The sequence below is a fragment of the Sparus aurata genome, chromosome 8 (assembly GCF_900880675.1).
Source record: "Sparus aurata chromosome 8, fSpaAur1.1, whole genome shotgun sequence".
Classification (NCBI taxonomy): domain Eukaryota; kingdom Metazoa; phylum Chordata; class Actinopteri; order Spariformes; family Sparidae; genus Sparus; species Sparus aurata.
Window position 1 is genome coordinate 15,925,880 of NC_044194.1, and position 14,554 is coordinate 15,940,433.

Sequence of the window (14,554 nt, forward strand, 5' to 3'; positions counted from 1 at the left end):
TAGTTAATTTACATGTTACATATAAAATGTGAGATCAACCTGGCCTCAGGTCTCTACTGGCTAAACATTTCTATATTTGCACTGATGCTGTCAATATTCCTATTTACAGGCTAAATGGAAGGAGACCTGTCACTGAACTCATTCAGCTATTTGAGGAATGAAACACGAGTGACTCCAACAAAAAGGAACACCGTCCCTCCCTCAGTGAGGGTCAGAGGAGGGAGCAGTAGCAGTGTGTAGCCGCAGGTGGAGAGCCCTCTGCTGGTGATACTGTTGTTATCAGAGTGTCCTGCTGGTGTCAGACAGCAGCCGTCCGGGTCCTGTCTGACATCAGTTAGTTATCAAAAAGAGGCAACTCATAATTAAAACATCTTCATTGAAACTGAGGAGTAAGACACAGTTGTGAGGCGACTTATTTCTACTTCTGGCAAAACAATCACATGAATTTTCAGACTATGGAGCAACATGTAGTGGTATCCAATTAGTGCTGTAAATACCAACATACAGACACTACTGTTTGTCTAGTCTATTTATTTTGCTGTTAGCTACAAAAAATAAACCAAGATACTTACCTGTTTTATACAGGAAAAATATATGTTACAGATGTTGATGCCTGTCAGTCTGATACCTTCGCATGTTCTGGAAAATCCACCTCAACAAATTCAAACAAAGCTTCTTGTTTTGCAGCGTCCTCGCAGATAAAATAAAATAATGATAAAATGCTAATGGCACAAAGAATAATACATTAGTCATCATAACCATTTAATATATTATACAATCACTTCTGTGCTGTGGAGATCTCTGGAGCTTTCTCAAATTCTACGGGATCTTTTAAGTTTTTAAGAAATTTGATGAATAGTTTCTATTCTTATGATTAATATTTGATTTAAAAATGAGCCCTGATCTTAAACAGTTTGTATGAACTGCTTTATAGCTGCTGCAACATGAAGTCGAGCTCTTCAAGATTGATGATTTCAAAAAGAATTCTTTGTGTTAGAGATTACACTGCAGACAGGCCTTTAAATCTTCAGCTGCCAAGAGAGCGCGCTAATCTCATCCATGGGTCGGTGGACGACGAGGGGGAATGCATGGAGGATTTCTTCAGAGCTTCAGTCATGATGTCTTTAAAATCCTCTCATAAAAAGCCTCGCTCAGTGTGTCTCTGCTGCCTAACATCTCTTTTGTGTCCCACGCTCTTTATGGTTTATGGTTTTATGTTTATCATAATTTTATCTCCTGCTGTACATCTCCCATTCTGTTCAATCCGTGTTCCATGTTATGGATATTGATTTGTGACTGAATAAATCCAAACCATTAACAGTGAGTTGTGTTGTCTGACAGGTCTGTACAGTTGTTGTGATTGCAGAGTTAAAAACTCCCACACTGACTTTTTTAAATGAAGATAATTTGCCTCTCTGTGCTGCAGCATCTTGTTTTCACAAAGCAACACTTTGCAGAAGAGAAAATCTCTCCATCAAACCCCCTCGAATCGTCCTGCATGTGGAGGTTTTCAGTGACTTAGTGATAATTTATTCGGTGTGTCGTCTGCTGTGACATCACTTTGCCAGGGTATTATACATTATCACGCTGAGGATTCACTCCATGGCATTTTTGCACAGATTGGATAACTTTTTTATTTAGTCGTGTTCTCTTCCACTTAATCTACATCCATCATAGGACGGCGACCACCTGCCAACATCTTCTCAGACTGCAAAAGACAAAAAAAATGGATTTCATCTTTGTATTGTATTCTCAGTTTTGTTGTAGTTCTTTGTTCAGCATCGTTGTATTCAGAACAACAGGGTCTTTCATTTTCAAATATTTAAAGAGTTTTGGTTTAAACTAGTGATTCTGAAACACCAGATTATGTAGAAAATGTAACATATCCCTGACCTAACATAACAGATAAAGTTCCACGCTTTAATTATGAACCCTGAATGTCGATCAACAACAAAGTTTATTGTGATAGATTAAATTCTTTGCATGCATCAGAAGTAACCCCTGCAATAATTAATGTACAGTACAAACAACCTTAAACATGTGCAAGTCTTTGTTTCTTCACACTCACATGCATCGGCAATCCGATAATTAGCTCTCACGACTCAAAGGCACACGTACATGATGATTCATTCACTATATATATATCTCATACAAGTACCTCACATGAATTCACACTGTGGTATAAATGACAAACTGAAATCTTCTGTTCCTTAGTTGCGTTTTGCCTCATAGACAAAGACAAGCACTTCAAAATGTTCCCTCTGTTACTGTTGTGGCACGAGTGGTTTAAAGATGATCCCAAGAACCCGCGAGGCTGCAAACACCAAGCTGCTAATGTTCGTAACAGACCAGACTATCAGCCTGACTGGCCTTAATGGCACTTCTTCTTCTTCTTCTTCTTCTGCTTGTAAAGGCTGGAGCTGATTCTCCTGCGTTCCCTGTGACTTGCTGAATTGTGTCGATTAACTTCTCCAGTCGTCAGATGTCATCAAATTGTCCAGATTAACCTCCAGTGCTCAGTTTATTCTGCAGATGGAGGTGAAAGAAAAAAAACAAAGATAGTGACGAGTGGAAAGTGAGAGAGGGTAGAAGGAAGAACTCATTCTGTATGTTGATTCGCACCTTCTTGGCGTTGTCCACACACTGCATGTAGGCCGAGGCGATACTCGAACAGGACAGAGTCTTCCCTGTGTTCTCCTTGTAGCATTTCAAAATCTGACTCTGCAAGTCACCACAGATGGGCTGGATATTGACACGTCTGAGAGAGAGTGTTAAGATTATTAAGAAAGGATATCTTGCAGATAATTACAGCGTTAATTCAAACACAGTGATTCTGGAACTTACGCAAAGCGGTTGTGCGTCTCCTCTTTGCCCTTCTGGAAGCTCTCAGCAGTCACTTTGTAAAACTCAGTGCACTGTTAAAGTGATAAAAACATGACATGATAGTTAACAAGTTAACAATGAGGTGAAAAGTCTTGCTCTGATAAACTTTTTGAGTCATAAATACTTATTGTTATCAATAAAAACAAAGGATTTGAATCAAGTCATGTGGGGCTTTCAAGCAATTCAACCTTAGAGGAGATGTATGGATGAGGAATAATCCAAATGTCGCCTACCTTTGATTCAAGTTTTGCGACGTGTTCTTTGTAGAGAGCGTCTCGTTTCAGTAATTCTCTCTCCTTCTCCTCGAGTTGGTGAGCCTGTTTAAAATGTTAAAAACAAGTCAATATTCATACCAGAGCTACGTTTCCATTAATATTGTGTACATGGTGATGCACAGTTTCCACGTGGTAATAAATTACTTTTCTGTCTCGTCATGAAAGAAATCAAGAGCCGGAAAACACACACAAAATGTAAATAGACAGAATGAAAGTGAAAAAGTGAGTCATGCACGTATAAACTTCTCCCGTCTTACCTTCACCTCCATCCACTGAAACAAGACAAGAGGGCAAGAAAGAAAAAGACATTAAGAGGAGGAAAGATTTTAAATAAACCAGAGAGATCCTGCCACACACACACACACAGATCACATATGTTCTTACATAAAGCTGCACCATGAGCCTCTGATCGTCTGTCTTCAGCCGCTCCTTCGCGATGGCCTCCGTCAGGTTCTCCGTGTACGCCGCCTTCTCCGCCTCCAGTGTCATCTTCACCTGCAGCTCCACCTGAGCCTGAGCTGCTGCTGCAGCCTCTGCCTGAGCCTGAGTCCTCAACTGCTCCAGACTTCAAATGCGAACACACAGGCGACATTTTTATGTTTATTTTCATCAAAATTGCCAAGAAATTTACTGGTTACAACTCTTTAAATGTCAAGATTTCTGGCTTTGGTCTGTCTTATATCACCTTAAACTGAATAACTTTGGGGTTTTTGGACTGTGGGTGGACCAAAGACATTTGAATAAATGTGTAAAATTAGCATTTTTTACTATTTTCTCAGTTTATACACAAAACCATCCAATTAAACAGTTTCTGGCACGTTGATATCATGCTTCAAATTTCTGTTCATTTCGAACAAAGCAACTTTCTGTGCAAATGAATCATTGCTTGTAATTCGAAATGTAGTATTGTGTTTCTCTTTTTACCTGTTTTATTTTACTACATCCATGTGTTCCTAACACAATGAGACACGACAGAAACTTTACAGTAATTCCTACTTACTGTTGCTGCAGCTCCATCCTCCTCTGGCTGATCTCCTCCTGCAGATTCTTCTGCATCTCGTCTTTGATCTTCACCCTCAACTCTTCCTCCACCACTTTAGGAGAAACGGGCGGAGCTGCACGTAAACACAACAAAGAAGAAGTTTATTTTATTTGGTTCAAACTGTGGCTACAACCATGAACACTGTGTTGATCAGCTCACCTGCTGCAGGTGGTGGCACTGACGCCACAGCAGGTATTTCTTCCTCAATGGCTGTCGGCAGAGACAGGGTGATGGTGGGCTCCTCAGCAGGTGGTGCTGGATCAGGTGGAGGTGGGGGTGGTTCCAGAGGCTCGACGAGAGGTTCGCTTACAGGTGCGTTTGTGGGCACGATAGCCAGCTCCACACAGTGACAGGGCGGAGGAGGCTCTTCAATAGTGAGCTCTGGAGCAGGAGAGGGTGCTGCTACAGGCTCTGATGGAGGTGGTGGCGGTGGAACCAGCTCACATGGAGGAGGTGAAGCCACCACTGGAGGCACTTCTTCAACTGCAGCAGGTGGAGCTACAAGCTCAACAAGAGACGTCTCCATCGGTGGAGGTAAAACTTCAACTGGAGCTGAATCGACTGGACAGGGTGGGGTTACTGGTTCAACTGGTGTAGATTCAACAACGGGTGGAGGCTGGAGTGTTTCCACTGGTGGTGTCGACAGGACAACAGGTTCAAGAGGTTCTACAGAGAGAGCTACAGCAGGAGGTTCAACAGCAGGCGGAGGTGTCACAAGTTCAGAAGGCAGAGATGAAGCGAGAGGTTCAGTTGGAGCAACAGCTGCTGGTGCCTCCACAGGTGGAGGTAGGAAAACAGGTTCCGCTACAGACGGTGTAGATGGGGCTTCTGGTGGTGGGATGAAGGATTCAACAGGAGGTAGGACTACTGACTCCACTACAGCAGGTGGAGGAGGAAGAGTAGGAGATTCAGGTGCCACGGGTGCTTCTACTTGTGGAGAAGGTGTAGATGGAGTTGAGACAACAGGGTCAGGTACAGGTGGAGTTACTGTCAGGGCTGCAGTCTCCAGGGAGGTAAGAGGAAGGGTTTGAAACTCTACCAAAGGAGATGCTTCTATTGATGGAGGTGTGGATGGGGCTTCCTGAGGAGGCGGAGGTGGAGGGGGGGCTGAGACAAGAAGGTCGGTTGGAGGTGTAGTTATTGGCTCTACAGGTGGAGGTGGGGCTGCAGGCTCCAGGGAGGTAAGGGGAAGGATTTGAAACTCTATCAGAGGGGCTTCCGCTGATGGAGGTGTGGATAAGGCTTCCTGAGGAGGCGGAGGTGGAGGGGGGGCTGAGACAAGAAGGTCAGTTGGAGGTGTAGTTATTGGTTCCACCGGTGGAGGTGGGGCTGCAGGCTCCACAGAGGCTGGAGGAAGGGACATAAACTCTACAGGTGGAGGAGCCTCAGGTGTAGATGGGGCTTCCTGGGGAGGTGGGGGAGAGTGAAACTCTACAGGCGGAGGGGCCTCAGGTGTAGATGGGGCTTCCTGGGGAGGTGGGGGAAAGTGAAACTCTACAGGCGGAGGGGCCTCAGGTGTAGATGGGGCTTCCTGGGGAGGTGGGGGAGAGTGAAACTCTACAGGCAGAGGGGCCTCCACTGACACAGGTGCGGATGGAGGTGGAGTGGGGGCTGAGATAACAGCGTCGACTAGAGGTGGAGTTTCTGGTGTGGATGGGGCTTCCTGGGGAGGTGGGGGAGGGTCGATTACAGGTGTGGTTTTTGGCTCTGCAGTTGGAGGAGGAGGAGGTGCAAGCTTGAAAGAAGGAGGGAGAGAGTGAAACGTCACAGGAGGAGGAGGGGCGAGCTTTACAGGAAGAGGTTCCACTGATGGAAGTGAGGATGGGACTTCCAGAGGAGGTGGAGGTGCCAGCAGAGGTAACAGGTGTTCGACAGAGGGGGCGGGAACTGGGGTGGGGGTCTGTGTTTCAGGTGAGGGTGGAGGAGGACTTTCATTCTGTGAGAGATGAGGACAGACAAACTCTGGAGACTCTCTCATCCGATTGATGACTTTGTCTGAGAGCTGATGAAGGAGGGAAATAAAATACACCATAATTAACATAAATAGCATTTAATTTAATTCCATTTTAATTCTAATGCGTTTGCGTCTTTCTGAAGTTCCTGTTTTTGTAGTACATTATTTCTACTTTAGTTTTGGAGCTCCTAGGTCCAACCTTAAAGGTTAGCTGTAGGCTTTAGAGTTGATTTTAAGATTTTACCACATGTCACCGACTTACTGTATGTGATTTACTGACCCCTTATGAGCCTGACTGCTGTTTGAGATCCTACAGCAGGGCCCTACTAATGGTTCCTAAACCTGACTAGTCCGCCAAGGTGATATTGCTTTTGCTGCCTTCCTGCCTGAGGATATAAGGCGGGTAAACTAAACCACCCCCCTTAGATATGCCTGCACACCTGACTTCACCTGGACGCAGCTCGTTCCCAGCAGCGTTTTGCTGTGATATAGACTTCGAAACCCGCAAGCTGACAGGACTGGTTCATTGGATCTGTGACGTGTAAAACCCTGGTGGTCTGATGTAAGACATTGGTCCACTGCAGTCCTGAGGCAGAAATCCTCAGCCATACTACTATAACTACTATTTTATTATGATGGCAGGTGTCGGTCTACCTGTCATTTCCCTCTTTTAAATTTGTTTTCCTGGTACATTTTTGGTGTCATTTCTGCTTATGGGATTTTAGCTTTTATTTGAGCCTGGTTGAATTATTTACCATCATAATATACTCTGACTACCAAAAGTTAAGCTACTTTTCTATTATGCAGAATGGCCCATTTCAGAATGATATGTATTATATAGCAGGACTATAATTATTGACATCGCCTGACAATGATTTCATCCTTTTTAATGCTGCAGCTGTTAAAAGTGGGGCTAATTCTAATTACTTTGTTTACTGCTAGTTACCTTAACCTATGATAATATATCAGATGATTTATATTTTGTATTATTAACCTCAATAAGCAACTAGCAGCTAGAAGTGTCAAATATATAGTGGATGGAGTATAAAGTGCAATATTTTTTATCTGAAATGTAGTGGAGTAGAAATAGAAATATTCTACATATAAATATAATATTATAAGTTGGTACCTCAAAACTTTACTTAAGTAGAATAACTGAGGAAATATATTTAGTCACAATACACCACTGACTAAAATAGTTCTTTTAAAGCTCTTTTAATTACATTTTTTTCTAGTTTCTTGTTCAGGATTTTGAGTTTTTCTTACTTTACCCTCAGGAGTATTTGTTTTTCCTGTTGTCCATGTAACACCTGACCATTGCCTTTCTATATTTAACACCAGCACCAGAGCAGAGTCAACCATGAGGTCGACATCAATACTTTCCATAATCACAGGGGCTCTAATCAAACATCTTCCAGGTGTGCACGTGTAAAAAAAAACAAAACACCCCCCTCATGCGACTCTGTCCCCTACATAGCTGTGTGCATACTTTCTCCTAATTCAAATTCATGCAAAAGTCTCCCTGAGCTTTCACTCACCCGAATGCCCTTCACAAAAGTGACTCCTCCGCCTTCTCCATCCTCGTGAGAGAAGTGACTCGGGCCGTTTCCCCCCATCCGCACCCGCAGCTGCACGCTACCACCAAGAAACAACTGAGGTTACTGCAAATACTTTAATCCACAGCGTGGATCTGAGCTCAGTGAAGTCAGCAGCTCCTGCAGCTGCAACAATCTGCCCTTCCCACCGCGGAATGTCAACAACAACCGCTGCGATTGGCTACAGCTGAACAACGTCCCTCCGGATTGGTCGACAGGTCGAAAACATGAGGGAACATCGTGTCCCGGCCTGTATTTTGTGTAAAACTTACAAAACAAACAACTCCACAAAGACTCCACAGTGTGTATTTGTATCCAGGTTGTGTTTAATGTCAGTGCGCAGGGAGTGTAAATATTTATTCAACTAAACAATGAAATTCTTGTTGAAGTACTGGCTCAAAACACCTGAGACAATTTGACACATGAGAAAAAAGACAACCCACAATCTCCATAAATCACCTCTCAGTAGGGCATCACATTATTGTGTAATCCTACTTATGCACGTTAGCATCAGTGCTAATATGGAGTGGAATATTAGCTGTCGTGTTTAGAAAATAAATATTCACACAACATTACAGACAAAAGAAAGTTGCACCAAAATCTTTGCATCTGTGAACGCTAACAAGGTACGAACGCTAAAGACGAGAACTGACGATATCCTGTATTTTTATAATCAACAAATCCCAACAAAAAACAAACTAACATGTAGTCTGTCATATTATTTTCTCTATTATCGAGCTTTATTGTTCAAAAACAATTTAAAAACACGTGAGTGCTGCTGCTACTGCAGATAATCATTAGCGCAACAATTGTGTATTACTCCGCAGCTGAAAATAGTTCCCTAAAAATGCCCCATTAACTAACTTGTGTTAGCGCAACGTTCATGAAAAACTAGTGGCCAGATGTTTTAGATTATTTAACCCCAATATATATCCTGTTTTTTTAACCCGCAAGGTTTTTTTGGCCACTTGGGGGCAGTGTAAACAGGCTGTAACCACAACAGACATATTTACTGTGCAATATTGCTGCAATTAAACTAGATTCATTATCGATTCATCTGCCTAAAAATTTGAGTTAGAAAGAAAGTGAAACAAGCCCATCTCAATATCTTACAGCACAATTTGACATAGAAAAAGTCTTGTTTTTTCCAACAGTCCAAAGACCTTAATATTCAAAGTATTTTAGGAACCAAAAAAGGAAGCAAAATCTCATTTAATGATTCATTGAATATTTGAAATCAGTGGAAAACCCTAAACTGGCTCTATGTAACAATCTGTAGGAATTTGTGTGTAGATTCTAACGAGACATGTAAAATGAGACCTTTCCTGTTGCCTTCACAATCCTGTGGATGATTTGTTTAAGTTGTATATTGCTGCTGGACTGTGGATTTCTTTTAGAAGGACTCGGGACATATTTTCTGCGACAGTCCAAAGGATGTGACTTTATGCACTTTCTCGAGTGCCTCCTCTTGGTGCATCAGTAGCTACCTTTAATCTAGAAATGGAGTCCACTAACGTTAAGTAATGACCGGCTTCCAGCATGACACAGAAGTTACACAGAGCCCCTTTAAACACATTTTTTAGTTGATAATGAAAATAGTTGCAGATTAATTTGTCTTCAATCAATAAATCGTTGAAACTTTAGAATTATCATCACATTTAAAGCCGATATGGTGAAACAGTCTAACAGCAATTATGGAGCAACATTATCATTCATTTAGAATTGTGTCTCTGTCCACATAATGATTGTACGTCTAGTATTCTCTCCCAGTTCTGTTGTGGTCTCAATCACCACCTCCTGAGGGAAATATCCAGCTCTTTAGCTGCTAAAAGCTCCACTATGTTCACCAGCTCGTCATTAACTATGTCCACTTTCTGTTGGTGCTGAGCAGGAAGTGTAAAATGATTTATTAGAGCTTCTGTGCTGAAACCAGCTATCGAAATAGACGCTGTGAGAGTGGAGAGAGCGTACCGCCGTACAAATTATTTTGATTAATTTCTGTATTTTTTCTTCAAGCACAGTGTCGAATATTTGTTAGGGTTATGAAAATTCTTTTCATTTATGATAGTGAATGAAGAGTTTTTGGGTTTAACACTGTTGATCGTACAGAAGAAGATGTCACTTTGGGCTCTGGGAAATCTTAATAAGAATTTTTCACAATTATTTGACATTTTATTGACTAAATGATCATTGGTTGCAGCCTTAAAGTGAACCACAACTGTAAAGTTGTGAGTCAAACAGGTAAACAATGAGCTGAAAGGTGGTAAAGTTACGCACCATAGAGTTGAGAGCAGCTGCAGATTTGGCTGATGATTCTCTTTGTTCGTCACTACCAGTAACTTTTCATGGGATTTATTGACAATAATAAAAATAAGAGAGGCTTTATCCTTTAACCTGTAGTGTCTTGGTGCGAGGGGGCTTACTTAAGTCCTATGATGTGCAGTCAAGTATGCAAATAAAATGGCGAAAATGTATAAAATCGCTGCAGGATAGTCAACAAAATTTACTAAGTCCAACACTGTGGCAGTTTTTCTACTCAACCACCAGTCCCTCCTTCTTCTTCTTCACTCGGCCTTCTTCTCCTTGACTCTGGGTCCACGCAGTGCCGCATGCAGGCTGCTGTGCACCTCCGTATACAGCAGAGTTCCCAGGAAGACCACAGCCGTGCCCACCCAATGCCAGGTGGTGAAGGGGTTTTGGAAGTAAAGGATGGAGAAAATGAGGCTGAGGAACTTCCTCAGAGTCACCACCAGAGTGACGGTCAGCGAGGCGCACTCTGTGGTCAGAATAAACACGCCGCGAATACACACATATCTGAAAGAACTGGTTAAAGTCTGAAACAAGAGAAAGTTACACTTAAATTCCAAGAAGGCGAATTACATCTGTAAGGCAGTGAGATAAAGCTTGTTTTGACAGGATACTGTGTGATGACGTTGACCAGCAGGTAGACCCACATTATCGGCACCGTCAGTCCAATTTCAGGAACAACGACAGGAGCTGAGAGACAGAAGACATTTATCTAATCTGTGAGTTGAGGATACAAATCATTAACTTTCCACCCGCTAAGTCTCCAGAAAGAACTCACTGCTTTGACTGAAGTAGACAGCGTGGTTGTAGATGTTTGTGGAGAGCAGCAGGAAGCCCGGCAGAGGTAGGCAGTGCTGGACAGAGAGAGGAGAGACAAACTTACTAAACTCAAATGAAGCACAACTCTGCCTGAAGCTGTTTGAATTCTGTGGGTGTGTTTTACGTGCTGGAGCAGACAGAAGACTCACATTATAGAAGAGAGCCTCCTTAGAGTGTTTTCCATACTGCTTGTACAGCGTCTCTTGGAAAATACCCATCCTCGCAGACATCAGGAGAGCAAAGGTCAACATGCCGATACCTGAGTGGACGGAAGTAAACATAAACAACAAAAAACTGTTTTATGATGTCATTCTAATATTGCCGGTTGTTTCTATCTATTAATAAAAAGGTTTTCTAATTAGAGCTGAAATGATTAATTGAAAGTCATTCATCGAGCAAAAATGCCAACTGTTTTCTTTAGATTTATCTGCTTTTCTCTCTTTAATATTATTGTTGATGTAACATCTTGGTGTTTTGGACCGCTGGCTTGAAACAAAAGTTATGATGAACATTTGCCTTTATAATAATACTTTATAATATTTTATAGTCTAAATGATTGATGATGATAAAAAGCTAAAATAAATCTATGATAAAAACAACCATTAGTTGCAGTCCTATTGCAAATGAAACTAGAGTTTGCACTCTAAAAGTCACCGGTTCCCTGTTATCTTAAAAACAGTCATGTCTGACCTAACTAATCAATCACAGAGGTGGAAGGCTTTGTAATGGCATGCTGATGTCGCATACCACAATTAACCCCAACCTTCATTAAAAATGACAAAAATTATTGAATTACACTTAAGGACAACAGCCGTAAACATACATAAAGACTCTTTCATATTCATGACAGGTGTCATGTCAGAACCCTTCAAATAAAGTGGTACCAACTCACCTATCAGCCAGTGCATGACGGCATAAAAGCCTTGCTCTTCTGATCCCTCATTGGCAACATTCTGCAGAGACAAAACAGCAACATCGATATATATATCAGGTATTTCAAAAGAGAGATATGTATTTAAAATGTCGCAAATATACTTAATGAGTTATTTGAGCACTGTTACAGTGGTGCGGCACGTTCTGTGAGGACTCACCACTTGTCTGGCAGACATGATGGTGCAGATGAAGATACCAGCTGAAACTAAAGCTATTGACAGGTATTTACTTGCTGAATACCTGAAAGGTGAGAAGACACACATAAAAGCAATCAAACTGCAGACTAATACTGAGACATGAAGGTGTTATTGTAAGTAAGAATTTACCTTTTCTTCAGGATTATTATTCCCAGGATCATGTTTGCGATCAGTGACCCCTGCAAAGAAAAAAAGGCAGCAGGTCAGACATGGAGATCAGACTGAGGTGGAGGTGATGGATGGAGGTTAAAGCAGACAGACAACACTTCTTACTGATCTGAAGATCATGTGTAGCGGCATGGCAATGTTGAAGTTGAGAGCGTAGTTGTTGATCACACTGACTGTGAAGAACATGGTCACCATGATCACATAGTTTCTGGACAAAAAAGAGACACAATGGGTTGGTTTTAGTGTGATATCTTTCCTGCAGTATGAATTTCAAACTCCATCAACGAGTGGATTTTTTGTTTTCTTACCGTACAGGGATCGCTGGTTTCTTCCTCCCAAAGTTTGCTTCGAAGATGAAACCTTCTAATGCAATGAATAGAAACTGGGCGAAGGTGACGATGTTGCCGCATCCTGGAAACTCTCTGGAGGACACATCAGACAGAAATCAGGCAAGAAAAGAAGTGAATACACCAATAAACAACCACCAGTGCTGATGAAAATCTATCCGATATGACTCAGGCACAGAATGTTCACGTACGAGGCAATGCGTTAAAAGTTTTATTCTCATTATGTTTAGTTAAATTTGTTGATTTCATTCCTCACTCTCCAACTATCTCCTCCTGCAAGTTGTAGTGACGGGCGACCAAATGAAACACACTGTTCACTTGAGTAAACTTACACTCAAGTAGTACACAACTCAACAAATTGTATCATGATAGTGTTGTCAGTTTGAGACATTTTACTGCCAAAATTTTCCAAATGAAATCTTAAAAGTTCCAGTTTAATTCTTGCTTAATTTATCTGTGTTGTTGTAATTACTAGTTGTCGTCACTTTGTTCTTTATTTTGTCTATATCATAGAATAGTTAGGTGTTGTTATTTACTTGGCTGTGTTGAATAAAGATCTGCTTTGTTTTTAACATTGAAAGCTATCATGTTTTTAATCAATGTTTTATTTGAATATTTTGTATGTATGGACCTCAGAAATATAGGCAACTCCTTTGGCAGAAGCTAATTAGGATAAAACAGAAAAATAAATGACCAATGTTTTTTGTGCAACTCAATTTGCACTCTGGATAAACCTTTATCAGTTTTTTTTTTCTTCTCCATTTTGTTTGTTCTTTTTAAGTATCACTCAGTGTATGTATGGATTTTTATTTCACTATACAATATAATGTAGATTTACATTATGTATTATTTTCCTGAGTAACTACAGTATGTTTAACAGCTGTGCATTAAAACTACCTTTTAGATGAATTAAGTTCTCTAGTGTCTTGTTTTTTAAAGGTACCAGAGCGACCACTCATGAGAACTTAATGAAGAAGGAATAAAGCTTCAACACAAGCACAAGAACGTGAGTAAAACGACTTAATGTGTAACTAAATAGTTAGTTTCCACCTCTGACTTTATGCTAATGTGTCACTCCACTCTAACTACACTTTGCATACACTAACAGCTACTCGTTCAGTGGGATGTCACCAAAAATATGTGACAGCTGTTAAAACTTATATGTAATAAAGTCTACATGACAGTCTAAGTTTGTCACTGACCTTACAAGCAGCTCCAGAGACACCACATTGCTACAGCATCCGATAAAGACAAGACCAATGGCAAAATATGTCCCCATGTTGGCTCACTGCTAAGAGAAACACGGTGGAGAAAATGTCACTTAACGATGCGGTTTTCTGAAAGGAGCATATTTGCAAACAAGCAGCGGTTAATGTTTTCTGTGAGGTTTTTCTTCTTCCACTCAAACTCCTGTTTGAGAGAACACGTCTAAATCTATGGTTGACCGCTTCCGTATCGCGTGGGCTCATGGGAGTTGTAGTTCATCAAGGAAAATCAAGGAAAAAGGTGCGCAGTGTCCTTAAACGTCTGTTTATTTTCAACACTATTGCAAATTAAATACACGTATTGTTTTGGGAGTAATACCAGGAGTAAATATTAATGAAATATGCGTAAAATAGCGAACGAATATCTTAAATCAACGCGTTAACGGCGCAATCTCTGCGCAGTCATGATGCACAGAAATGTTTGAACGAGCATGCGCAGATCAGTAGTTTCCTCAAAAAATATGAAGAGCACTCACTCTGACCGGATATCTTGGTTCAACAAAACACAGAATAAAAAAACAAACAAAAAAACAAACAAAAACAAAACTCCATTGGGTCTTGTTTTAGTCAGTGGAGTTTTCCTGATACCCAGCTTATGTACATTGAGTAGGTTTACTGATATATATCTATTACAAATGCACAATCATAGATGGTGGTGATAAATGCATAACCCCCTGTGACCCTTAATGAAATAACCATGATAGCAGATGCATAGAGGTTATATTATTAATGGATCTTACCAGTGTGCGAAATACATGTCAATATTCAT

At 41.1% G+C, this 14,554-nt stretch overlaps 2 protein-coding genes across 3 annotated transcripts; both read right to left on the reverse strand.

Moving 5' to 3' along the window:
• Positions 1–1,938: 1,938 nt before the first annotated feature.
• LOC115586422 (extensin-like) lies at positions 1,939–7,928 on the reverse strand. Of its 2 annotated transcripts, XM_030425473.1 has the most exons (9): positions 7,693–7,928; positions 4,360–6,202; positions 4,159–4,273; positions 3,543–3,723; positions 3,416–3,430; positions 3,117–3,200; positions 2,845–2,915; positions 2,623–2,758; positions 1,939–2,526 (listed from the first exon to the last, which is right to left on the reverse strand). In XM_030425473.1, the coding sequence occupies exons 1-9, from the start codon at positions 7,768–7,770 to the stop codon at positions 2,503–2,505; spliced, it is 2,547 nt and encodes an 848-aa protein (XP_030281333.1). In that variant the 5' UTR covers positions 7,771–7,928; the 3' UTR covers positions 1,939–2,502. The 2 variants fall into 2 exon arrangements, with proteins under 2 accessions (XP_030281333.1, XP_030281335.1); XM_030425475.1 differs by lacking the exon at positions 3,416–3,430.
• Positions 7,929–8,051: 123 nt separating this feature from the next.
• slc35b4 (solute carrier family 35 member B4) lies at positions 8,052–14,102 on the reverse strand. Its single transcript, XM_030425476.1, has 10 exons — positions 13,723–14,102; positions 12,482–12,595; positions 12,279–12,381; positions 12,135–12,184; positions 11,967–12,048; positions 11,768–11,828; positions 11,025–11,134; positions 10,835–10,910; positions 10,671–10,746; positions 8,052–10,563 (listed from the first exon to the last, which is right to left on the reverse strand). The coding sequence occupies exons 1-10, from the start codon at positions 13,797–13,799 to the stop codon at positions 10,314–10,316; spliced, it is 999 nt and encodes a 332-aa protein (XP_030281336.1). The 5' UTR covers positions 13,800–14,102; the 3' UTR covers positions 8,052–10,313.
• Between the last annotated feature and the right edge of the window lie 452 nt (positions 14,103–14,554).